Source organism: Bubalus bubalis, chromosome 7, assembly GCF_019923935.1.
Source record: "Bubalus bubalis isolate 160015118507 breed Murrah chromosome 7, NDDB_SH_1, whole genome shotgun sequence".
NCBI classification, from domain to species: Eukaryota; Metazoa; Chordata; class Mammalia; order Artiodactyla; family Bovidae; genus Bubalus; species Bubalus bubalis.
This window is the reverse complement of record NC_059163.1, coordinates 33104367-33132365: the sequence shown is the minus strand read 5'-3', so window position 1 is coordinate 33132365 and position 27999 is coordinate 33104367. Positions and strand designations below refer to the sequence as shown.

The window sequence follows — 27999 nt, the reverse complement described above, 5'->3', positions numbered from 1 at the left end:
GTGTGATTGAACAATACTATCTACTATGGCACCATATTAGTTCTGTTTTTCTTTAAAAATGTGTCAATTATTTAGGCAGCTTTCATGGAAAATTCAGTGGTAAATTTTTCTTATAGTTCTCTCAGTGTCAGTGTTTTATTTTATTTTTGAAATAAATTATGCCTCAGGTTGATAAATGTTTGCCATATGACATGGACAGTGATCCTCTTGACTAATAAGACAAGTATGCTTTCCTCAGCTGGACCACTTTCATTGTACACTGCTTTCCTGAAGTTCGGTTTTCAGGAATGTCTTAAGATTGCTTTCATTTGATTTATCAGTTTCCATGAAATTTATGTAATTTTTGTATCCTGCTCATTGTTATTATGTCAGTCATAATGTGCCTAGGTTTATATACATATATATTCATGTGCATTTTAAGAAAATGAAAATTCAATAAGACCATTTATTATATTATCTTAATATACAGTTGAGACCTACATCCATTATTGAAGGCTGAATATCGATGCGAAAGAGATAAGGTGATTATTTTTAAATGTGATGAGGAAAAAATAATTAGGTCAAAATATCAAAGATTTTCCCAAATATATCAGTTGTTTTTTTTTTAATAGGAAGCAGGTAGCAGAGGCTGTATTTCTAATTCCACAAACATTTCACTGGGAAATGAGTTAAACTGGATGAAGACAAATGTTACATCATGGCTTTAGGTAAGAAGTAATGGTGAAGCTGGATGCACAGTTAAAAAGTAGGAAGAAGAAGTGTTATTGGTCTCACAAATGAAACAAAAAGGTGAATCAACACAATTCTGATTATTGTACAGTTTCTGTAGCAAGATAAAACTATAAAATTCTGCATCAAAATGAAATTAAAATATTCTGGATATCTACAAAATAACATGGATACTATGAATAAACTTGTTTCTGTGCACAATATGTGAAACTGTTATATTCAATAATTTTTTGTATAGCATTTGAATTAAAATCAAAATGAATAAAATAAAAATATGAATTTCAATATATAGTCATATAGTTTTATTTTTATTTAACATGACACATTTCTACTCTTAAGCATAGAAAATCCCTTAAAAACTAATTTTGATCTGAAGTGCTAAAATGTGACTAGCCATTTTGTCACAGGAGGATGGGAGCCTTAACTCCTTCCTGTTGGAATTAGCTAGAAGAGTTCCAGCTATGGGGCATATTTGCTTCAGGCCTCACATCCAGCTACTCCCTCTTCTTCTTTCCTGTTTTAAGAAACTTTTGGTAACAAAATAGGTAACATTTTGTGATGACAAATGCAGCAGTCGCCACACATGCCAGCAGGAACCCAATCACATCCAGAGAGTGGTACTGGTACCAGGCGAGATTGTGGGCGGCTGGCCGAAGGTGCTTAGCTCCTTTGTGGCGCATGACAAACTCAATCCAGAAGACTGCTCGGTCAAGGGGCTTCATAGGCTGATCACGTTGAATGGTTGATAACCACATCACATTCTTTTTATATCTGAAGAAAAATCAAATAGACATCAGTTTATAGAACGAACTAGAAAAGATAAGTATGTAACATTTTCATACAGATGGTAAAATTGGATGCTTCATAGAGTGGAAGAAATACAGATTATTTGCCTTGGAGTTGATTAGAGATCATAGCTTATGTAATACAATTTATTAAATGCATAGGATTTCAAGCTATGAAAAAAGAGAAAATTGGAAAGAGAAGCATTTGTAATCTAAAGAATGAATGAATTAAATCCCAAAGGCCAGAAAAGAGAAAGGAAATACATATTTTGAGTGTTCAAAGTTTGAGCTATCCAGTAAGGAGTTGGTAATAGATTCTGGTGGATAGATTTTAAAATACTATTATAATCCAGAAATAGGAGACATATCCATGATGAGATTCAGGGACATGTCCAGGCAGTGCTGGTCAGGAGTTTATGTTGACATCATATTAGTGGAGTAATATTTAGAAGTGTGGATGTGAAGTGCCTTGGTTTGAATCTTAACTCTGATTGCCTGCTTTTTTCATGGTCAAATGGAATGTTAGGAATAGTATCTATTCTGATTATCTGGAGGAATAATACATTGATTCTTAGGGGTATTCTTGGGCTTCCCTCATAGCTCAGTTGGTAAAGAGTCTGCTCTGGTTCGATTCCTGGGTCAGGAAGATCCTCTGGAGAAGGGATAGGCCACCCACTCCAGTATTCTACCCACTCCAGTATTCTTGGGCTTCCCATGTGGCTCAGCTGGTAAAGAATCTGCCTGCAAAGTGGGAGACCTGGATTTGATCCCTGGGTTGGGAAGATCCCCTGGATAAGGGAAAGGCTACAGGGAGCCTGGAGTGTGAAATCAAGTGGGCCTTAGGAAGCATTACATGAACAAAGTTAGTGGAGGCAATAGAATTTCAGCTGAACTATTTCAAATCCTAAAAGATGATGCTGTTAAAGTGCTGCACTCAATATGTCAACAGATTTTGGAAACTCAGCAGTGGCCACAGGACAGAAAAAGTCAGTTTTCATTCCAATTCCAAAGAAGGGCAATGCCAAAGAATGTTCAAGCTACCATACAGCTGTGCTTATTTCATATATTAGCAAGGTTATAACCAAAATCTTTCAAGCTGGATTTCAGCAATGTGAACCAAAACTTCCAGATGTACAATCTGGGTTTAGAAAAGATAGAGGAAACAGAGATCAAATTGCCAACATTTGCTTGATCATGGAGAAAGCAAGTGAATTCCACAAAAACATCTAGTTCTACTTAATTGACTACGCTAAACCCTTTGACTGTGTGGATCACAAGACAATGTGCAAAATTCTTAAAGAGATGGGAGTACCAGACTACCTTACCTATCTCCTAAGAAACCTGTATGCAGGTCAAGAAGCAATAGTTAGAACCAGACATGGAAAAATGGACTACTTCAAAATTGGGAAAGGAGTATCTCAAGTCTCTATATTGTCATCCTGCTTTCTTAACTTCTATGCTGAGAACATCATGTGAATTAACAGACTAGATGAATAACAAGCTGGAATCAAGATTGTCAGGAGAAACATCAACAACTTCATATATGCAGATGAGGTTACCACTCTAAGGGCAGAAAGAGAAGAGGAACTAAAGAGCCTCTTGATGAGGGTAAAAGAGGAGAGTGAAAAAGCTGATTTAAAACTCAACATTCAATAAACTAAGATCAAGGCACCAGGTCCCATCACTTCAAGTCAAATAGAAGGGGAGAAATTGAAAGCAGTGACTTTAAAAAAGCAGATTTTATTTCCTTGGGCCCCAAATTCACTGTGGATGGTGACTGTAACCACAAAATTAAAAGATGTTTGCTCCTTGGAAGAAAAGCTATGACAAACTTAGACAGCATTTTAAAAAGCAGAGATATCACTTTGCCAACAAAGGTCTGTGTAGTCAAAGCTATGTCTTTTCCAGTAGTCATGTACAAATGTGAGAGTTGGACCATAAAGAAGACTGAAGGCCAAAAAAATTTATGTTTTTGAATTGTGGTGCTTGAGGAGACTCTTGAGAGTCCCTTGGACTGCAAGGAGATCAAGCCAGCCAATCTTAAAGGACATCAACCCTGAATATTCACTGGAAGGACTGATGCTGAAGTTAAAGCTTCAATACTTTGATCACCTGATGTGAAGGGCAGACTCATTAAAGACCCTGATGCTGGGAAAGATTGAAGGCCTGTTCTGTAAAAAAACACAGTGGAAGCACTGTGTTTTTGAAAAGAGGGCAGGGATTCAGAAATATTTTTGTAATACAATAGGGAAAGACTATACAGAAGTGCAAAGTGCAAGTGTTAGTTGTTCAGTCGTGTCTGACTCTGTGCGACCCCACCAACTGTAGCCCACCAGGCTCCTCTGTCCATGGAATTCTCCAGGCAAGAATATTGGAGTGGGCTGCTATTCACTTCTTCAGGGGATCTTCCTGACCCAGGGATTGAACCCAGGTCTCATATAAACCTTGCATTGCAAGCAGATTCTTTACTTTCTGAGCTACCTGGAAAGTCCTAATGTAATGGGAATTTGAGATGAATTATGTCACTGTGATTTACTAAAATTAAACCATCTTAGAAGAATTTAAAACATTTGTGGATTTTACATGCTGAAAGAAAGTATGCAGATGCGTCCTCATAGCATTCATGGTTCCCTACTTTAGCTTTGTTCTCAATTCTTCCTCTTCATCCTTGTTACCTTTGAGGGATTCTTCACAATCTAATAAGTTCTTTCAAAATTTATCCACCATCCTTGAGCCTTTGACAAACCGTTTCCCTACAACCATGGAAAAAACTTAAGGTGACACAATAGGCTATTGTTGACTGTTTTCAAAACATTGAGCAAGTCTTACTCCTCTGTTTTTATGTGACAACCCCTTGCTGCCTCCCATGTCTTCCCAAGAGAACACCTCTAGAAATAGTATATAGTAATATATATATACGTGTACATATACATATATATATATATACTCACGAAGGATTATTAATGACTTCATTCAATGCATTAAGCAAATCTCTTGTTGCCATTGTTTCCAAGTCCAAACTGACAGCTGCTCCCTTGGCCTTCATATGAGCGATGTTATCAGGTTGATCAGCAAACAAAGGAATGCCCACCATAGGGATCCCATGGTATATGGCCTCGTAAATGCCATTGGTTCCACCATGAGTTATAAAGGCTTTGGTTTTTGGATGACCTAGGATTGAATGAATTTCAGTAAAATTATTAATTGAGTCTTAGAAATAAAATGAGTACTAGAAGGCACTGAAAGAAATAGTGTATTTTAGATAGATGATTATAAACAGGAAACTTCATTTAAATTGCTATCATAACTCTTAGCAAGAATCCACTAATTCTGCTGGAGAGGTTAATTGAAGGCTTCCTAAAAGAAGAGCTTTGTCACTTGAACTTCATAAATTCAAGATTGGCAGGTAAACAAATTGAAAGAACATTCTGGGTAAAAGAAACCACATGAACAACAATCACATCAAAACAAACAAACAGGGAGGGCATGTCAGAAATATAGTCTATAAAGAAATCCTGAAGACATTAAGTTTGATAGGAAGGGTGTCAAGTGCAAAGGAAGGGTAATACTAGTCGTACTGGAACCCAAGGATGGAAAATCTGTATTTTATCATAAAATGTGTAATTTTTCAAGAAAAATATTGTGATACAAATTAAGTTATTTGTTTAACAGGAACAGACTCACAGATTTAGAAAATGAATTCATTCTTATCAGGGGGGAAGTGTGGGGTGGGGAGGGCCAGATGGGGTTTTGGATTGACAGGTACACACTGCTATATTTAAAATAGGTAACCAAAAAGATTCTACTATAAAATAAGATTATATATAAGAGAACCACTGGTAATAAAAGATGAGCTGTTATGTTTTCAGTTCAGTTCAGTTCCTCAGTTGTGTCCAACTCTGTGACCCCATGAATCACAGCACGCCAGACCTCCCTGTCCATCACCAACTCCCGGAGTTCACTCAAACTCGTCCATCGAGTTGGTGATGTCATCCAGCCATCTTATCCTCTGTCGTTCCCTTCTCTTCCTGCCCCCAATCCCTCCCAACATCAGAGTCTTTTCCAATGAGTCAGCTCTTCGCATGAGGTGACGAAAGCATTGGAGTTTCAGCTTCAGCATCAGTCCTTCCAACGAACACTCAGGACTGATCTCCTTTAGGATGGAGTGGTTGGATCTCCTTGCAGTCCAAGGGACTCTCAAGAGTCTTCTCCAACACCACACTTCAAAAGCATCAATTCTTTGGGACTCAGCTTTCTTCACAGTCCAACTCTCACATCCATACATGACCACTGAAAAAACCATAGCCTTGACTAGACGGACTTTTGTTGACAAAGTAATATCTCTGCTTTTCAATGTGCTATCTAGGTTGGTCATAACTTTCCTTCCAAGGAGTAAGCATCTTTTAATTTCATGGCTGCAATCACCATCTGCAGTGATTTTGGAGCCCAAAAAAATAAGTCTGACACTGTTTCCACTGTTTCCCCATCTATTTCCCATGAAGTGATGGGACCAGATGCCATGATCTAGTTTTCTGCATGTTGAGCTTTAAGACAACTTTTTCACTCTCCTCTTTCACTTTCATCAAGAGGCTTTTTAGTCCTTCTTCACTTTCTGTCATAAGGGTGGTGTCATCTGCATTTCTGAGGTTATTGATATTTCTCCCAGCAATCTTGTTTCCAGCTTGTGCTTCTTCCAGCCCAGCATTTCTCATGATGTACTCTGCATATAAGTTAAATAAGCAGGGTGACAATATACAGCCCTGATGTATGCCTTTTCCTATTTGGAACCAGTTTGTTGTTCCATGTCCAGTTCTAACTGTTGCTTCCTGACCTGCATATAGGTTTCTCAAGAGGCAGGTCAGGTGGTCTGGTATTCCCATCTCTTTCAGAATTTTCCACAGTTTATTGTGATCCACACAGTCAAAGGCTTTGGTATAGTCAATAAAGAAGAAACAGATGTTTTTTATGGAACTTTCTTGCTTTTTCAATGATACAGCAGATGTTGGTAATTTGATCTCTCCTCTGCCTTTTCTAAAACCAGCTTGAACATCAGCAAGTTCACTGTTCACATGTTGCTGAAGCCTGGCTTGGAGAATTTTAAGCATTACTTTACTAGCATGTGAGATGGTAGGTGTTGTGAGAAGGCTTCAGAGGGCAGACACACTGAAACCATAATCACAGAAAACTAGCCAATCTGATCACACAGACAACAGCTTTGTCTAACTCAATGAAACTAAGCCATTCCGTGTGGGGCCACCCAAGATGGGAGGGTCATGGTGGAGAGGTCTGACAGAATGTGGTCCGCTGGAAAAGGGAATGGCAAACCACTTCAGTTTTCTTGCCTTGGGAACCCCATGAATGGTATGAAAAGGCAAAATGATAGGATACTGAAAAAGGAACTCCCCGGGTCAGTAGGTGCCCAATATGCTACTGGAGATTAGTGGAGAAATAACTCCAGAAAGAATGAAGGGATGGAGCCAAAGCAAAAACAATACCCAGTTGTGGATGTGACTGGTGATAGAAGCAAGGTCCGATGCTGTAAAGAGCAATATTGCAGAGGAACCTGGAATGTCAGGTCCATGAATCAAGGCAAATTGGAAGTGGTTAAACAGGAGATGGCAGGAGTGAATGTCGACATTCTAGGAATCAGCGAACTAAAATGGACTGGAATGGGTGAATTTAACTCAGATGACCATTATATCTACTACTGTGGGCAAGAATCCCATAGAAGAAATGGAGTAGCCATCATGGTCAACAAAAGAGTCCAAAATGCAGTACTTGGATGCAATCTCAAAAATGACAGAATGATCTCTGTTCGTTTCCAAGGCAAACCATTCAATATCACAGTAATCCAATCCTGTGCCCCAACCAGTAATGCTGAAGAAGCTGAAGTTGAATGGTTCTATGAAGACCTACAAGACCTTTTAGAACTAACACCCCAAAAAGGTGTCCTTTTCATTATAGGGGACTGGAATGCAAAAGTAGGAAGTCAAGAAACACCTGGAGTAACAGGCAAATTTGGCCTTGGAGTACAGAATGAATCAGGGCAAAGGCTAATAGAGTTCTGCCAAGAGAATGCACTGGTCATAGCAAACACCCTCTTCCAACAACACAAGAGAAAACTCTACACATGGACATCACCAGATGGTCAACACCGAAATCAGATTGATTATATTCTTTGCAGCCAAAGATGGAGAAGCTCTATACAGTCAGGAAAAACAAGACTGGGAGCTTACTGTGACTCAGATCATGAACTCCTTATTGCCAAATTCAGACTGAAATTGAAGAAAGTAGGGAAAACCACTAGACCATTCAGGTATGACCTAAATCAAATCCCTTGTGATTATGCAGTGGAAATGAGAAATAGATTTAAGGGACTAGATCTGATAGAGTGCCTGATGAACTATGAATGGAGGTTTGTGACATTGTACAGGAGACAGGGATCAAGACCATACCCACGGAAAAGTAAGCAAAATAGCAAAATGGCTGTCTGAGGAGGCCTTACAAATAGCTGTGAAAAGAAGAGAAGCAAAAGCAAAGGAGAAAAGGAAAGATATAAGCATCTGAATGCAAGTTCCAAAGAATAGCCAGGAGAGAAGAAAGCCATCCTCAGCTATCAATGCAAAGAAATGAGGAAAACAACAGAATGGGAAAGACTAGAGATCTCTTCAAGAAAATTAGAGATACCAAGGGAATATTTCATGCAAAGATGGGCTCAATAAAGGTCAGAAATGGTATGGACCTAACAGAAGCAGAAGATATTAAGAAGAGGTGGCAATAATACACAGAAGAACTGTACAAAAAAGAGCTTCACGACCCAGATAATCACAATGGTGTGATCACTGACCTAGAGCCAGACATCCTGGAATGTGAAGTCAAGTGGGCCTTAAAAAGCATCACTACCAAAAAAGCTAGTGGAGGTGATGGAATTCCAGTTGAGCTATTTCAAATCCTGACAGATGATGCTGTGAAAGTGCTGCACTCAATATGCCAGCAAATTTGGAAAACTCAGCAGTGGCCACAGGACTGGAAAAGGTCAGTTTTCATTCCAATCCCAAAGAAAGGCAATGCCAAAGAATATTATGTTTTAGTAACATTTAAAATATTCTAATAGAGCAGACAAGTGTAAAGAAAGAGTTCAGAGACAGAACAACAGTCCACAAAGTTATTTACAAGTTCACCGTCAGAAGTAATTACAGTTAAAATAAAGGTTTTTCATTTGGGCCCTAAAAAATGTATTGTGTATAATGAAATGAGAATTTTTTTATTTTCTTTTTTTTTTCACCTAAGGCTGGAAGTAACAATGAGGAAGTAACTTTTTCTTTTTGAGTTTTTCAATAATAAATACTCAATAAGTTTGTTTTGTATTGAAGTAGTGTCAGTCTGCTCCGCTGTTATTCTTGTTTTCAATACTTGTTCTATCAAGTCTCACCAAGAAGGTCGTTCTGGGGAATCCAGTCATACAGCCGAGTATTGGGTCCTAAGGTGTCCGGTTTTTTGCCACTGTATCTCCATAACACCTGTTAGAGTAAAGTAAATACCTTATTTCATAACTTAAATTTCACAGTTTTAGCATTAGAATTTTGTACAGGTTTAAAGACATCTAGATAAATGTCTTGTGTATGACAATAAGGAAATAAGGATCAGAGATTTTAAGTAAAACTACTAATGCATTGGCCTGAACAGGAACACACACATTTTACATACTTAATTGTTATGTTAAATAAGTATGGCTGGCAATCAGATTTCACACATGATGCCATAGACAAATAAGATTTTACTTGACAAATTTAACTAAGAAATTTTTAGGTGGTCTTGATTCTATTGTGAAAATATTAGTGGCAAATTACTAATAATCTACACGTTTATTTTGAGATAAGTTGGAGCTATCATAATAGTTTATTTTTCTTGCAGGATATATTTGAATCAGATCTTTTACATTATTTAAGAGACCCATTAAATGGTTGACACTTTTAAATTACCATATGTACCTTTTGTGGAATCTGGGCAAGGGCTGATGCAATTGTATTGGCTCTTTCTTCTGTCATGTTAGTGATCATTGACCCCAAAGTAAACACCACAATACCATTTTCTCCAGAGCTCTGGACAAACTCTTCCATTTCCTATAAAAAATAATTTGCTCCATCACAAAAGAGCAACAACATAGCAAACATTACTTAAAGGATGCCTACAAACAGCTAAAGAGAGAAATCTAATTTTTCGAAGAATTATTAGAGTAGTGGCTTTATAAAAAGTGTAGTAAAATGCACGTAAGATAAATTTGTCATCTTAATCACTCCCAAATGATTCAGTCAAGTCAAGTCAAGTGTTAGTCAAGTGTTAATCACACAGTCATGTCTAACTGTGACCCCATGGGCTGAATCCTACCAGGTTCCTCTGTCCATGGAATTCTCCAGGCAAGAATACTGAGAATAACCTGGTTGCCATTTCATTCTCCAGGGGGATCTTCCTGACCCAGGGATTGAACCCAGGTCTCCTTCATTGCAGGCAGATTCTTTATCAGATGAGCTACCAGGGAATCTCTTATGGTTCAGTAGTGTTAAGTATATTCATGTTGTGCAACCAGTCTCCAGAAGTCTTCATCTTGAAAGACTGGAAATCTGATCCCACTAAGAAACTCCATTTTCCTCTTTCTCCAGCCTCTGGCAAACTTCAGTCCTCTCTATGTTTCTACAAATTTGTTTAGTCTAGATACCTCATATAAGTTGAATTATTTAGTATTTGACTTTTTGGACTGTCTTATTTCATTTAAAGTTCACCCATGGTGTGCCTTGTGTCATATTTCCTTTTAATGGCTGAATAATGTTTTATTGTTTGTGAATACCACATTTTGTTTATGGATTTATCTGCTGATGGACACGAGTTGCTTCACTCCTTTCAGTCTAGTGGATAGTGCTTTTATGTGCATGGTGTGCAAATATCTCATTGGGATCCTCATTTCAGTTCTTTTTGGATATATGCCCAGAAGAGGATTTGCTGGATCATTTGGTCATTTATTTTTTGAGGAAACTCCGTAATGTTTTAAGTAATGGGTTTTTGTTTTTTTTTTTTTTTTTTTTTTTTCACCAGACCTAATTTTCGAGGTCCTTTGGAAGGAGATGTGTCATATGAGGTCAGTTATTTCTATTGTGTGTATTTGTGCACTTGTGTGTATGTACAAGTGGGAAATGAGATAGAGCCAGTACACAGTAGTGATGAGGTGTGCTTAGTCACTTCAGTTGTGTCTGACTCTTTGCAATCCTATGGACTGTAGCCCACCAGGCTCCTCTGTCCATGGGGATTCTCCAGGCCAGAATACTGGAGTGGTTTGCCATACCCTCCTTCAAGGGATCTTCCCAACCCAGGGATTGAACTCAGGTCTCCAGTATTGCAGGTGGATTTTTTTACCATCTTAGCCACCAGTGATGAGGAGATACTGTCAAACAATTGCTGTTTAGACTGAGACTACTGTTAGACTCAAACTCTTCATCTATAATGTTGTTAATTACTAACGTAAATTCTTGGAAGAAAGCTATACTCCAGGATTTATCTCACCCTTATTTTTTACTATAGTCCTACTAAATTGTCTTTTTCCAGGCAGAATTATTTTAGCATAGTCATTCATATTTCATTTCCATGGCTATTAGCACTGAAAAAAATTTATGATTAGATTCATTTTATGTCTGTCATTCTATACCTCTATAATCCTTGTTCCTTATCTTAAACTTCGTCACAATTTTCCTGACTCTCTCTATATATTACTTATCAGTGACAGTGAGGAGTCTGGTATTGTAGTTTGAAGTTTCTGTGAAACAGTCTGATGAGGACTATTTATAATCCAACAGTTTCATACTATGAGATCTTTTATAACCCAGATGTGTACTTGTGTACTCACATATTTGAATAACCTTATTGCTGGTTTTGTTTACATATGACATCCTTTGCCATGAACTCATTTTGTGTAATTGATGTCACAGTAGGATGTGCTATGTGCAACAGCTTTGAGGGACCATCATCATCATCACCTCACTGAGTTTCCCAGGGAGCACCTTTCCCACAGTGCGAGAAGTGCCTCAGGGCTTTCTGCAGCAGAGATCTGGTCACTTTTTGAGTAGTCCACATCAAACTAAACACAGCTCCTGGAGAAGCTGTATTTACTTGGAATTGTTTCATAATTATTTTGTCACTTTGTCCTTCATACTTTTCCAAGTAAAAAATCATTACTCTCTACACTAAAATAATTCCACATCATTTGGTGCACTTTATTATAAAAAAAAAAGTAGAGGCAAAATTTTCCAGGATATTTGGTCGAAATCATATATTCATTTTTAAAATTTCTCTTTTCTGTTTCAAAGTCATTATTCTTTTCTTTCTGGAAAACAATGACCCAACTCTTTCACCATAAAATATTTATTTTCTGATTGTAACTATTGTCATTAAACTTCTTTTAAAAAGTATTTTTTACAAAAAGAATAAGATTTTTTTCAAACTTTAACCTTGCTGACTATATTGTGTAGTACATTCTTTGAAAGTATAATGTCACCCTGATATCAGTTTCAATATTAAGTTCACTGAACTTTCCTATGATTTAACATGGTCCATTCAGGTATTGTGTGTATTTCCAGGGACCTGTAGCAGCTTTTAAAGTTACCTGTATTCATTGTTTTGTCTCATTCTCTTACTACCCAAAGCTGCTTATCTTTTCCATAGAAAATGGATCCCTATCATATTATTGGAGAAGTTCATTTATTTAATGATCAATCACTGATATGGACTGTTTATTCTCACTTTTGACATCTTTATGAAAATAATATGAGTTCATGGTGAAAAAGTATGAAAAATACAAAAAAATTATATAAATAAAGATGTACTCATTTTCACTGTCAAGAAATAGTTTAAAATTTATATGCTCTCTTTAAAGACAAAAAAGATTTTTTACATTTTACATAAAACATATTAATGTGTATAATATATTGATTTGATGCATTTATATATTGTAATAGAATCATCATTTTCATGATATTTTGTGCCTCTATCCTGCTGCATAATTATAATTTCTATGATTTGAATAATTAATTACGATGTAGTCTCTTAGCAAATTTTATAATTATAATCTAATATTGTTGTCTATATTCACTGTTCTCTATCTTAGATCTTCAGGATTTATTTTTCTATGAGAGGCAAGTTTGCACTCTTGAAAGACATCTCTCCTATTCTACCCCACAGATCCTGGAGCCATTGTATTAATATTACTCTCTGTTTTTAAAAGTTTGAATTTTTTAAAAAATTTACATTTATTCATTTTTAATTAGAGGCTAATTACTTTACAATATTGTATTGGTTTTGCCATACATCAACATGAATCTGCCACGGGTGTACACGTGTTCCCAATCCTGAGCCCCCCTCCCACTTCCCTCCCCATACCATCCTTCTGGGTCATCCCAGTGTACCAGCCCCAAGCATCAAGATTCCACATATAAGGGATATCATATAGTATTTGGCTCTCTCTGTCTTTTCAAAAAATAAACAAAAATACCAAACTTTATTTAGACTAACAAAAGAAAGAAAAAGACTCATATAAATAAAATTAGAAATGAAAGTGGAGACATTGCTGCTGTTATTACAACTACATAGGCTCTTAAGAAATTATTGTGTAGAATTATATACCAACAAATTACATTACCAAGAAGAATGAATAAATTTCTAGAAACACACAGTCTATCAAGACTGAATTAGGAAGAACTAGAAAATCTTGACAGCCATAATAGCTAAAGATATTCACTTAGTTTCAAAAACCTCCCAACGGAGAAAACCCCAGGACCTCAATAGCTTCACTGACAAATTAGATGAAATATTAAAAAAAAAAAATTAATGCCAGTTCTTCAAAAACTCTTCCAAAAAATTAAAGAGAAGGAACACTTCTGAAACTCATTCTACAAGACCAGTATTACCTTTATACCAAATCAATAAGGATATGAATATAGATGCAAAAATTCTCATCCAAATATCTGCAAGTCAAATTCAAGAACCCATTGAAAGGATTACATACGGTGACCAGATGAGATTTATTCCTGGGATGCAAAAGATGGCTCAATGTACCCAAATCAATTAATGTAACATATTCCATTAATAAAATGAAATTTAAAATAACTTGTCCATGCTAATAGATATAGAATAATATTTGACAAGATGCAACATTTTTTCCTGATAAAAACCCTCAACACTGTGACTGTGGACGGAAGATATTTCAACATAAGTCATATATAACAAACTCAAAGTTAGCATCATGTTCAATAGTGAAAATTTGAAAGCTTTTTCTCTAATATCAGGAACAAGACAAGGATGCCCACTCTCACACTCATTACATATATTATAGTATTAGAAGTCTTAGCTACAGTAACTAGGCAAGACAAAGAAATAAGACATCCAAGTCAGGAAGGAAGAATTAAAATCATTTCTTTTGCAAGTAATATATATATATATTTTAATACAGAAAATCCCAGAGATTCAGTCAAAAACCTGAACTAATGGTCAACTTCAGTAAAGTTGTGGGATAGAAAATTAGCATAAGGAAATTAGGTGTATTAGAGTTCACATTATAAGGACTTCCCTGGAGGTCCAGTGATTAAGAATCCATCCACCAATGCAGTGTACATGGATTTGATCCCTCATCTGGGAACTAAGACCCCATATGCCACAAGGCCTTTAAGTTCATGCACCAAAATGACTGAGCCTTCAAGCACAATGTACTTAAATACCACTGAATATTATATGCTTTTAGCAATTTTGTTAAATTTGATGTTTGAAACATATTTTAATTTGCATTTCCATGATTAACAGTGAGGTTGAAAAAATGTCAGTTGGATTTCTAATAATAATAATGAAATGTCTGAAAAAAAACTATCCCATTCACAACTGGATCAAAAACTAGAAAATAACTAGAAATAAGTTTAACCAATGAGGTGAAAGATCTGTATAGTGTTAACTACAAGACTTTGTAGAAAGAAATAGAATAAAGCACAAATAAATTGAAATTTATCTTATGTTCATGATCTCAAGAGGTAATATTTTTAAAATATTGACACTACACAAAGCCAAAGGCATCATACCTCACAATTTCAAATAGTACAAAACTATGATTTTTAAAACAATATGGCACAGGGATAAAAAAGACAAATAGATCAGTGGAACAGAATACAGTTTCCAGAATTAAAACCCTGCATTTACAGGGAAAGCCTTGACAAAATTCAACATTCATTTATGATAAAAACACTCCAAAAAGCAGGCATAGAAGGAACATGTCTCAACATAATGAAAACCATATATTATAAACACACAGCAAACATTATCCTCAATGGTTAAAAATTTAAAGCATTTCCCCTAAAATAAGGAACAAGACAAGGGTGCCCACTCTCACCACTACTATTCAACATAGTTTTGGAAGTCCTAGCCATAGCAATCAGAGAAGAAGAAGAAATGAATCCAGATTGAAAAAGAAGTAAAACTCTCACTGTTTACAGATGACATGATCCTCTACATAGAAAACCCTAAAGATTCCACCAGAAGATTACTAGAGCTAATCAATGAATATAATAAAGTTGCAGGATATAAAATTAATATGCAGAAATCCCTTGCATTCCTATACACTAACAATGAGAGAACAGAAAGAAAATTAAGGAAACAATTCCATTTACCATTGCAATGAAAAGAATAAAATACTTAGGAATAAATCTATCTAAAGAAACAAAAGACCTATATATAGAAGACTAAAAAACACTGATGAAAGAAGTCAAAGATGACAAAAATAGATGGAGAAATATACCATGTTCATGGATCAGAGGAATCAATATAGTGAAAATTAGTATACTATCTCAAAGCAGTTTATAGATTTAATGCAGTCCCTTTAAAGCTACCAAGAGTATTTTTTCACAGAAATAGAACAAATAATTTCATAATTTGTATGCCTCAAATAGCCAAAGCAATCTTGAGAAAGAAGAATGGAACTGGAGGAATCAACCTGCCTGATTTCAGACTATACTACAAAGCTACAGTCATCAAGACAGTATGGTACTGGCACAAAGACAGAAATATAGATCAATGGAACAAAATAGAAAGCCCAGAGATAAATCCACACACCTATGGACACCATATCTTTGATAAAGGAGGCAAGAATATACAATGGAGAAAAGACAATCTCTTTAACAAGTGGTGCTCAGAAACGGGTCAACCACTTGTAAAAGAATGAAACTAGAACATTTTCTAACACCATACACAAAAATAAATTCAAAATGGATTAAAGATCTAAATGTAAGACCAGAAACTATAAAACTCCTAGAGGAAAACATAGGTAAAACATTCTCTGACATAAATCACAGCAGGATCCTCTATGACCCACCTCCCAGAGTAATGGAAATAAAAGCAAAAATAAACAAATGGGGCCTAATTAAACTTAAAAGCTTTTGCACAACAAAGGAAACTATTAGCAAGGTGAAAAGACAGCCTTCAGAATGGGAGAAAATTATAGCAAATGAAGCAACTGACAAAGAATTAACCTCAAAAATATACAAGCAGCTCCTACAGCTCAATTCCAGAAAAGTAAATGACCCAATCAATAAATGGTACAAAAACTAAAGAGACATTTCTCCAAAGAAGACATACAGTTGGCTAACAAACACATGAAAAAATGCTCAACATTACTCATTATCAGAGAAATGCAAATCAAAACCACAGTGAGGTACCATCTCATGCCAGTCAGAATGGCTGCTATCAAAAAGTTTACAAACAATAAATGCTGGAGAGGGGGTGGAGAAAAGGGAACCCTCTTACTGTTGGTGGGAATGCATATTAGTACAGCCACTATGGAGAACAGTGTGGAGAGTCTTTAAAAAACTGGAAATAGAACTGCCATATGACCCAGCAATCCCACTGCTGGGCATACACACCAAAGAAACCAGAATTGAAAGCGACACATGTACCCCAATGTTCATCGCAGCACTGTTTACAATAGCCAGGACATGGAAGCAACCTAGATGTCCATCCGCAGGTGAATGGATAAGAAAGCTGTGGTACATATACACAATGAAATATTATTCAGCTATTGAAAAGAACACATTTGAATCAGTTCTAATGAGGTGGATGACACTGGAGCCTATCATACAGAGTGAAGTAAGTCAGAAAGAAAAACACCAGTTCAGTATATTATCACATATATATGGAATTTAGAAATATGGTAACTATATGCGAGACAGCAAAAGAGACACAGATGACACAGCAAAAGAGAACAGACTTTTAGACTTTGTGGGAGAAGGTGAGGGTGGGATGATTTGAGAGAATAATATTGAATCATGTATATTACCATATGTGAGATAGACCACCAGTCCAAGTTTGATGCATGAAACAGGGCACTCAAAGCTGGTGCACTGGGACAACCCTGAGGAATGGGATGGGGAGGGAGGTAGAAGGGGGATTCAGAATGGGGGACACATGTACATCCATGGCTGATTCATGTCAATGTATGGCAAAACCCACTACAATATTGTAAAGTAATTAGTCCCCAATTAAAATAAATAGATAAATAAATTAAAAAACCCCTGCATTTATAGTCAACTAATATTCAACAGAGGAGGTAAGAGCATTCAATGAGGAAACTGTATAAATACATGTGAAAAAGTGAAATGAGACCCCTTTATTACACCTGTCACAAAAATCAACTCAAAATGAATCAGACTTAAAATAAGGCCAAACACTATAACACTCCTAAAAGTAAACATAGGGAGAAAGCTCCTTGACATTGGTTTTGGAAATATTTTCTTTGGATATGACACCAAAATCATGACAAAAGAAAAAATCAACAAGTAGAACTACATGAAACTTCTAAGCTTCTCCACCGTAAAAGAAACAACCAACCAGATAAAAATATACATAAAGAATGGAAGAAAAGTTTTACAAACCACATATTGAAGGGCTAATATCATATATATATATTTATACATAATATGTATAAATATATACTATATACATGTGCTGTGCTTAGTCGCTTAGTTGTGTTTGATTCTTTGTGACCCCACGGACTGTAGCTGGCCATACTCCTCTGTCCATGGAGATTCTCCAGGCAAGAATACTGTAGTGGGTTGCCATGTCCTCCTGCATGGGATCTCACCCACCCAGGGATCGAACCCAGGTCTCCCACATTATAGGTGGATTCTTTACCATCTGAGCCACCAGGGAAGCCCATATTATATAAACTTCTAGCAGGTGTGAGGTGATAGCTCATTGTAGTTTTGATTTGAATTTCCTTGATAATTAGTGATGTTGAGCATCTTTTCACATACTTAATGGCCATTTAGATGTCTTCTTTGGAAAACTATTTTATTTTTTTCTCCATTCTTTAAATTTTTCTTTTATGTTGTATGATTTACATATATATAGATATATACACATACATATAGATATATATAGATCTTCCTGACCCAGGGATCGAACCAGGATCTCCTGCATTGCAAGTAAATTCTTTACCATCTGAGCCATCAGGGAAACCATATATATACATATGAGTTACATTTATATGTAACTCACACAAACACAACAAGAAAAATTTAGTTAAATAATGGGGAAACAAATAAAATAGACACTTTTCCAAAGAAGACATCTAAACGGCCATTAGGAATATGAAAAGATGCTCAACATCACTAATTATCAAGGAAATTCAAATCAAAACTACAATGAACTATCACCTCACACCTGTTATAAGTTTCTCCTCACCAGGAGGAGAAAACTGTTGGTGAGAACGTGGAGAAAAGTGAATGCTTGTACATTGTAGTAGGAATGTAAATTTATTAAGACACCATGGAAAACAAAGTGAAAGTTTGTAAAAAAAAAAAAAAATTAAAAATAAGTCTACTATATGATCTGGACTGGATGCAAAAGTAGGAAGTCAAGAAATACCTGGAGTAACAGGCAAATTTGGCCTTGGAATACGGAATGAAGCAGGGCAAAGGTTAATAGAGTTTTGCCAAAAGAAAACACTGGTCATAGCAAACACCCTCTTCTAACAACACAAAAGAAGACTCTACACATGGACATCACCAGATGGTCAACACCGAAATCAGATTGATTATATTCTTTGCAGCCAAAGATGGAGAAGCTCTATACAGTCAGGAAAAACAAGACTGGGAAGCTGACTGTGGCTCAGATCATGAACTCCTTATTACCAAATTCAGACTGAAATTGAAGAAAGTAGGGAAAACCACTAGACCATCCAGGTATGACTGAAATCAAATCCCTTATGATTATACAGTGGAAGTGAGAAATAGATTTAAGGGCCTAGATCTGATAGATAGAGTGCCTGATGAACTAAGGATGGAGGTTCATGACATTGTAGGAGACAGGGATCAAGACCATCCCCATGGAAAAGAAATGCAAAAAAGCAAAATGTCTGTCTGGGGAGGCCTTACAAATAGCTGTGAAAAGTAGAAAAGTGAAAAGCAAAGGAGAAAAGGAAAGATATAAGCATCTGAATGCAGAGTTCCAAAGAATAGCAAGAAGAGATAAGAAAGCCTTCCTTAGTGATCAATGCAAAGAAATTAGTGATCAATGCAAAGAAATAGAGGAAAACAACAGAATGGGAAAGACTAGAGATCTCTTCAAGAAAATTAGAGATACCAAGGGAACATTTCATGCAAAGGTGGGCTCGATAAAGGACAGAAATGGTATGGACCTAACAGAAGCAGAAGATATTAGAAGAGGTGGCAAGAATACACAGAAGAACTGTACAAAAAAGATCTTCATGACCAAGATAATCACGATGGTATGATCACTCACCTAGAGCCAGACATCCTGGAATGTGAAGTCAAGTGGGCCTTAGAAAGCATCACTAAAAACAAAGTTAGTGGAGGTGATGGAATTCCAGTTGAGCTATTTCAAATCCTGAAAGATGATGCTATGAAAGTGCTGCACTCAATATGACAGCAAATTTGGAAAACTCAGCAGTGGCCACAGGACTGGAAAAGGTCAGTTTTTATTTCAATCCCAAAGAAAGGCAATGCGAAAGAATGCTCAAACTACTGCACAATTGCACTCATCTCACACGCTAGTAAAGTAATGCTCAAAATTCTCCAAGGCAGGCTTGAGCAATATATGAACCATGAACTTCCAAATGTTCCAGCTGGTTTTAGAAAAGGCAGAGGAACCAGAGATCAAATTGCCAACATCCGCTGGATCATTGAAAAAGCAAGAAAGTTCCAGAAAAACATCTATTTCTGTTTTATTGACTATGCGAAAGCCTTTGACTGTGTGGATCACAATAAACTGGAAAATTCTTCAAGAGATGGGAATACCAGACCACCTGACGTGCCTCTTCAGAAACCTGTATGCAGGTCAGGAAGCAACAGTTAGAACTGGACATGGAACAAGAGACTGGTTCCAAATAGGAATAGGAGTACGTCAAGGCTGTGCATTGTCACCCTGCTTATTTAACTTAAATGCAGAGTACGTCATGAGAAACGCTGGACTGGAAGAAGCACAAGCTGGAATCAAGATTGCTGGGACAAATATCAATAACCTCAGATATGCAGATGACACCACCCTTATGGCAGAAAGTGAAGAGGAACTAAAAAGCCTCTTGATGAAAATGAAAGAGGAGAGTGAAAAAGATGGCTTAAAACTCAACATTCAGACAACTACGATCATGGCATCTGGTCCCATCACTTCATGGGAAATATATGGGGAAACAGGGGAAACAGTGTCAGACTTTATTTTGGGGGGCTCCAAAATCACACCAGATGGTGACTATAGCCATGAAATTAACAGACACTTACTCCTTGGAAGAAAAGTTATGACCAACCTAGACAGCATATTGAAAAGCAGAGACATTACTTTGCCAACAAAAGTCCGTCTAGTCAAGGCTATGGTTTTTCCAGTAGTCATGTATGGATGTGAGAGTTGGACTGTGAAGAAAGCTGAGTGCTGAAGAATTGATGCTTTTGAACTGTGGTGTTGGAGAAGACTTTTGAGAGTCCCTTAGACTGCAAGGAGATCCAACCAGTCCATTCTGAAGGAGATCAGCCCTGGGATTTCTTTGGAAGGAATGATGCTAAAGCTGAAACTCCAGTACTTTGGCCACCTCATGCGAAGTGTTGACTCATTGGAAAAGACTCTGATGCTGGGAGGGATTGGGGGTAGGAGGAAAAGGGGACGACAGAGGATGAGATGGTTGGATGGCATCACCTACTCGATGGACATGAGTCTGGGTGAAGTCCAGTAGTTGGTGATGGACAGGGAGGCCTGGTGTGCTGTGATTCATGGGGTCGCAAAGAGTCGGACATGACTGAGCAACTGAACTGAACTGATATGATCTGGTAATTCCAATTTTTGGTGCATATTCTGAAAAGATGAAAACAGGATATCAAAAAGATATATATGCAGCCATGTTTGTGAAAGTCAGCTCAGTCATGTCTGATTGTTTGCCATCCCCTGGACTGTACAGTTCATGTAATTTTCCAGGTCAGAAAACTAGAATGGGTAGCAGTTCCCTTCTCCAGGAGATTTTCCCAATCCAGGAATTGATCCGAGGTCTCCTGTATTGCAGGCGGATTCTTTAGCAGCTGAGCTACAAGGGAAGCCCAAGTTTATCATACCATTATTCACAGTAGCCAGGGAAAGAATCAAGTATCCATCAACGAATGAATACACATAAAAGATGTGTATTCAAAATACACATACACACACACAGAATGAGATGTTTTTCATCCATGAGAAAGAAGGAAATCCTGCCATTTTTGACAACATGGATGGGCTTTGAGGGCTTTATGCTAAAACTTGTGTTTTCATTCAAATTTTATTCCATTCCTATAATGAAATACACATTGTGACATATATTTTGAAAGTTGCAATTTTAACTTATATTTTTATCCTACAAGAAAACTGTGATCTTATCATATTTATATTTTCCAACTAAACCTCATACTATAGCTGATTTAGTGTAATTCAGTATTGTTTGATAAAATGATTGATATGGTATGATGTGTATACTATATTTAATTATTGCTTAATTTTGGATATTTAAATTACTTCTAGTGTTGCATTTTATGAATTACTGCCCAAAATATTGTTCTGTACATCTTTATTTTTCTCTGTATGGTCTCATGGGTGTATACTATGAAATAAAAAGCTGTATGCATTTTTAAAATTCTTGATGCATTTTTCCAAATGTCTTAATTCTTTAAATAAGAAAGAAGGGACATATGTATAACCTACGGCTGATTCATGTTGATGTTTGGCAGAAACCAACACAATTCTGTAAAGCAATTATCCTTCAATTGAAAATTAAATAAATTTAAAATAAAAAGATCATACATCAGGTCAAGTGGGCTTTATAAAAAAGAATTACAGACATTTTCTGAAAATCTAATAATGAATGGAAAAGTTAGAAGTTTGATGGAATAGTTTCTTTATCTAATGAAATCTTCACAATCATTGACTTGAATTTAAATCTTGTTTTCAACCTAATAACAACAGCTACTGTTAGTTAGTTATCATTATCCTATTATTCTCTTTTTCTTTTTTCTTATTCCCCTCCTCCTTCCCTCCCCTCCTACTAACACTATCACTACTATACTCTATCACTATCTATATATTATATATCTATATATTATGTATCACTATATAACAGTATCACTACTACTACTTAAACACTATTCCTGAAATTTGAATGGGAAAATCTTTAAAAAAAATTAGGATTAGATAGCACAGAACTTCACTAATCTCATCTCAGTCTTTGAATACTATGAAAGTTGCAAATTATTGGCAATTCACAGAGAGACTGAGTTTTATTTTCAAAAATAATATCAATTTAATTTTTTCACCAGCAAGGGGAAGACAAAAGGAACTCTTAAGAGATCACAAAGTAGTTAGCTACAGATTGTTTTCTTCCTATTTATGTCTTAAGTCAATTTAAACGAGTTCATATAAATTTAAAACAGATTAGATTCTTGCTTACCTTCATAAGGAATTCTTGGCAATTTCAAAGTATGGGAAGTTTCCAGATTCAAGAGATGCAAATTATTTGCTCTTTAGGGTCTGTGCAGAATTTATGGTTCTTCTACACGCAGTTTATATTTTTCCAGTGCTCATTCTCTTAGACAGCTATGATGTTGAAATGCACATTCCTAAAGGGATCTTTACTGAGCTTTTCTTTAGCGTAGGTGTAGACACAAAACAGTTGTCCTAATAAACTTAGTGATCTTTTTTAATCTGTAAATTGTAAAACCTTGGGACTGCAAATGAAGAATGGTTTAAATGTTGATGTGAAAGCCAGGAAGTGCTGAATTTAACTGTAAAAACTGTTAAGTCATACATTTATATTGTTGAAGGATGGTCTCTATTAGCTAGAGCACTGGTGAAGAGCTGCAATCCTTTGAAAAGAATTTTAGCATTTCATCTTAGTTATCTGATAGCCAAACCTTAAAAAAATTCTTAACATTAAAAACTTTTAAATTAAATGTTTTAAATTATATTTTAACTTAAATTTTATTAAATGTATTATTATTTAATTACTTTTATTTTTTAATTAAAAAACTTTACTTTTAAACAACTCCTTGGGATATATACTTTCTAGGACTTTGCTGGATTATATTGATATAGTCTTGATGTATTGGAAAACCAGTTTCCATTAGTTTAGAAATTAGATCCAAGTGGCTGGTACACATTGGGTTATTAACAGTATGGAATAGCAACAAAATGAAAATGATTATAGTAGTTAATATTTCTTTTGACTCACTGAATAAGTGCCAGAGGCATTTGTTTTATACTAACAAATATTTTCCCCCACAACAATATGAAGTTGATTCTATTATTATAAGAGTTAGTGTGGTCATATCTCTATGAATATCATAGTCTAGTTTTGCATTATTGTTGCCTGTAATTCACAACAAACTGCTAAATGGTGTCCCTTTCCACTCTTGCCCCTTTACAAGGCAACCCAGTGACTAATTCCTATGTGTGATTTTTTTGGTAATGTGATCATCTCTCTCCTTCTCTTTACCTTTTTAGTTTTCTTCCTAATGCTCCTACTAGATGCTTCAGTTCAGTTCAGCAACTCAGTCCTGACCGACTCTTTGTGACCCCATGGACTGCAGCACTCCAGGCCTCCCTGTCCATCAGCAACTCCTGGAGTCCACTCAAACCCATGTCCATTGAGTGGGTGATGCCATCCAATCATCTCATCCTCTGCCATCTGCTTCTCCTCCTGCCCTCAATCTTTCCCAGCAGCAGGGTCTTTTCCAATGAGTCAGCTCTCCGCATCAGGTGGCCAAAGTACTGGAGTTTCAGCTTTAGCATCATTCCTTCTAAAGAAATCCCAGGGCTGATCTCCTTCAGAATGGACTGGTTGGATCTCCCTGCAGTCCAAGGGACTCTCATGAGTCTTCTCCAACACCATAGTTCAAAAGCATCAATTCTTCAGTGCTCAGCTTTCTTTATAGTCCAACTCCATCTATACATGACTACTGGAAAAACCATAGCCTTGACTAGACAGACCTTTGTTGGCAAAGTAATGTCTCTGCTTTTCAATATGCTGTCTAGGTTGGTCATAACTTTTCTTCCAAGGATTAAGTGTCTGTTAATTTCATGGCTGCAAGTCACCATCTGCAGTGATTTTGGAGCCCCCCAAAATAAAGTCTGACACTGTTTCCCCTGTTTCCCCATATATTTCCCATGAAGTGATGGGACCAGATGCCATGATCTTCGTTTTATGAATGTTGAGTGTTAAGCCATCTTTTTCACTCTCCTCTTTCATTTTCATCAAGAGACTTTTTAGTTCCTCTTCACTTTCTGCCATAAGGGTGGTGTCATCTGCATATCTGAGGTTATTGATATTTGTCCCAGCAATCTTGATTCCAGCTTGTGCTTCATCCAGCCCAGCATTTCTCATGATGTATTCTGCATATAAGTTAAATAAGCAGGGTGACAATATTCAGCTTTGACGTACTCCTTTTCCTATCTGGAACCAGTCTGTTGCTTCTTGGTTCAGTTCAGTTCAGTTCAGTCGTTCAGTCATGTCTGACTCTTTGTGACCCCCATGAATTGCCTCTAACTCACCTCTCTGACATTATCATCTGTCTCTTTACTCAGTCTCTTCACATTTAAACTAAACTTGGACTTCTTTGGTACTGTCATTACCATACTACCAGCTTTCCTTTTGAGTCTTCCTCCGCACCTGCCCTATCTCTTCTACTTATTCCCGAACATCCTTCAGATCTCAATCTTAATATCAGTGCTTCAGAGATACTTTCTATAATTCATGATGGACGTTTCCTTATTATTGTCATCTTCCCTTATTATAACAATTTTCACACAATTTTTATTAATTATTGGTATTCTATGTTTCCAGTAGAGTGGCAGGTGGCAGAAACTGTATCTACACCATTTCTCTGCATATTCACACTTGCTTCTAGAATATGCTAGTCATTTTAAAAATTATTCTTTTTATTTTATAATTCTTCTAAATATCATTCTTTACTATGTGCTGAATAACGAAGGTCACATTTTTACTGCCATATTCTCAAATTCTCCCACTGATCCCACTGTATTCTGTATTTAGATACTTGTGTTGCTATAGAAATAAATATATGAGTTTCTAATTGGCAAGTCACATTATCTAGCATCCCACATCTCTCTTATTGTAACTGAGCATTCTAAATAAAAATGTAGGATTATTCTTATAAAAAAATGCAATGTAAACAAAACAAAATAAACAGGAATAGGTAACCTTAGGCAGGGGTTTGGCAGGTTTGCAGTGAAGGCCTCCAACAAATTCAAAATTTGGTAGTAGTGGGTGAGGAAATTGAAAATCCCAGTAGGTTCGAATGAGCCACATTTCAGCTTTTCCCATTGTCTCTGATAATGTAGTCTGTCTTCCTACAATGAAAAGCAAAAACAACAAGAGTTAGATGAGATGATAATATTGTCATGTGAATACATTAGCTAATTTTTTGAAAGGAGCTTGGAATGATATAGTCAAAGATATTTGAAAGTGTCTGTATTCTGGTAAAACAAATAAACATGTATGTGTATAGTACATGACTTCCCTGGTGGCTCAGTGGTAAAGAATCCACCTGTCAATGCAAGAGTCACGGGTTCAACCCCTGGGTTGGGAAAATACCCTGGAGAACAAAATGGCAACCCACTCAAGTATTCTTGCTTGGGGAATCCCATGGACGGAGGAGCCTGGCATGCTGCAGTCCATGGGGTTGCAAACAGTTGGACCCAACTTAATGACTAAACAACAACAGTGGCATATAATATCATATGGTATCATATCATATCATGTCACACTATATAATACAACATAACATAATACAGAAGCTGAGGTACACAAATAGAAAAATTCTAAATGCTACCTAGATACTTGTGCTACAGATATTTGTGTATTTCACTCTGTCTTCTTTTATTGAGACATTTTGTGAGGTTTCTAGTGACTTTTTTTACATTAAAAAAGGAAGTTAAGTCATATGGATATATAACTGCTTGGAAAGTATCTAAGTGCTTCAAATTTGTGGTTTATGACTTCCTGGAGTGTCTGGACAAATAATGGGCAACAGGGTTATACCTTATTATATAGTTTAATATTTTTATATATTTACTAGATAATTTTATATTTTCATTTTGTAGTTTCGCTTATGAGACAAAGTTTTGTGACTTTATACAAATTCATTTTCCAAGGCACTAGGAAAGTTAGGACTTCACACTACCAATTAAAAACATGACTTACCTAGTACTTCACTGTAAAATTGATTCCATTTCTTCTCATTAAATGTCTGGAAACAAAAGTCAAAATAAAGTACATATATCATATTTTTTACCCTCTCCATGAATGTCATTTGATCACTTAATTCTGACATAATAACAGGTACATAGGATGGTGGAAATGAAAGGCCCCCACTATATCTTTCAATTGAAAAACCAGGAGAGAAGCGGAGGCTGTACACTAAAGGTACTTTAAGTATCTCAGCTAGCAGTTCACCACAGGGTCCAATGGCATCTGCAAGAAGGACATCAAAACTTGATTCCTGTAGTTTTGTTATAAGTTTCTTGTTTGAAACAACTTCTTTACAGATCTTCATGGCCACATCAGAATATTTCCAAAATAAACTTTGCACTGATGAAAAATATGACAAAAATGAATCTTTTTCCATATATGTCCATTTCTCAAGCAAATCCTGGAAGATATACTCAAAATCACCTTTAGTTAAAGATACAGGGAAATTCTCATATTTGATACCAAATTCTTTTCTGGTATTAATAAAAATGGAAGCTGAAGATGTCATAACAGTCACTTCATGACCCCTTGAGACCAGTTCATCAAGAATTGTCTTTATATTTATCCAATGACTATATTCCACTGGCCACACCAGCACCTTTCCGCAATTTCCAGAGTTGAAGTAGCAAGTCAGCTGTAGCAGCAGTAGAAACGAGAGCCGTTTCATAGACATCATATTCATACACAGAACTTTTCAAAAATTACTGCATCCTTTTGCCATCGTTCATGTTTATATCCAAGGAGAAATTGATCAGGATGTTAAATTATAACTCCTGTGCCTCTAGTAGTGACTATATATGAGCAGTCAGCAGTTGTGGAAAGCAAGTGAAATGGTAAAGTGTAGAATAGTTCATGTTTATACAATGTGTTTAATATTGTTTTCTCAATGCTGTCAACTATCCAAAAAGCAAAGACTTTGCACATGCAGATCAATTTATATTGTGTAAGAGAGAAGACTAGAGTAAAAACAAAAGCAAGTGAGAGTTTCTCCTATCTGCAGTCTCCTTGACATGGGATTAGAGATAAGGATACAGCAAAAAGATGGAAACTTAGGAATTTCTGACACTTGTACCCCTTACAAAAACAACAAAAGCAATAAATGAACACTTACAAACTAATGTAATTTACTTTGGGAAAGTTCCGGACTACAATGAAGAAGTTTCAGAAGCTCTGCACATTGCAAAACCTGAGGATGACTGTGCAGAAAAGCTTGGAAAGATTTTACCTTCATTATCCTATCCTCTAGTTCAGAGGAACTTGGAACCAGCAGAGATTCCTTCAAAGGGATTTCACCCCATGGGGAAAAGGACAGCAAGAGAATCCTAGTAAGTCTCATCATCATAGACATGTGGAGATTTTAGCTACTGAGGACTTCCACAGTCTTCACCAGCACTGATTCCATTTGACAGAGCTGCCCAGAGTCCTTGCTTTTGGATCTTTCCTGAGGCTGGAAATGTCACTGTGGTGAGACCTGACCTTGTGGCCCCATCACTCCTGTACCCTGCTTGCCATGGATGGGATGTCATAGTGCTTTGACTTCTATGAGATTGGAACTGTTGATCTGTGCCCTGCCCCCTGGTACTAAGTTAGTGCTTTGTATGGCCATAACTAGGGCAATGCTGCTATTTCTTTGGACCTAACACTGTATTCCTGGTTGTGGCTTTGGCCATT

The 27999-nt window shown here is 36.4% G+C and overlaps 1 protein-coding gene across 1 annotated transcript; it reads right to left on the bottom strand.

Moving 5' to 3' along the window:
- Window positions 1-575: 575 nt before the first annotated feature.
- On the bottom strand, window positions 576-27164 carry LOC102410098 (UDP-glucuronosyltransferase 2B4). Its single transcript, XM_006043482.4, has 6 exons — window positions 26281-27164; window positions 25279-25427; window positions 9506-9637; window positions 8947-9034; window positions 4466-4685; window positions 576-1500 (listed from the first exon to the last, which is right to left on the bottom strand). The coding sequence occupies exons 1-6, from the start codon at window positions 27008-27010 to the stop codon at window positions 1224-1226; spliced, it is 1596 nt and encodes a 531-aa protein (XP_006043544.1). The 5' UTR covers window positions 27011-27164; the 3' UTR covers window positions 576-1223.
- Window positions 27165-27999: the final 835 nt, after the last annotated feature.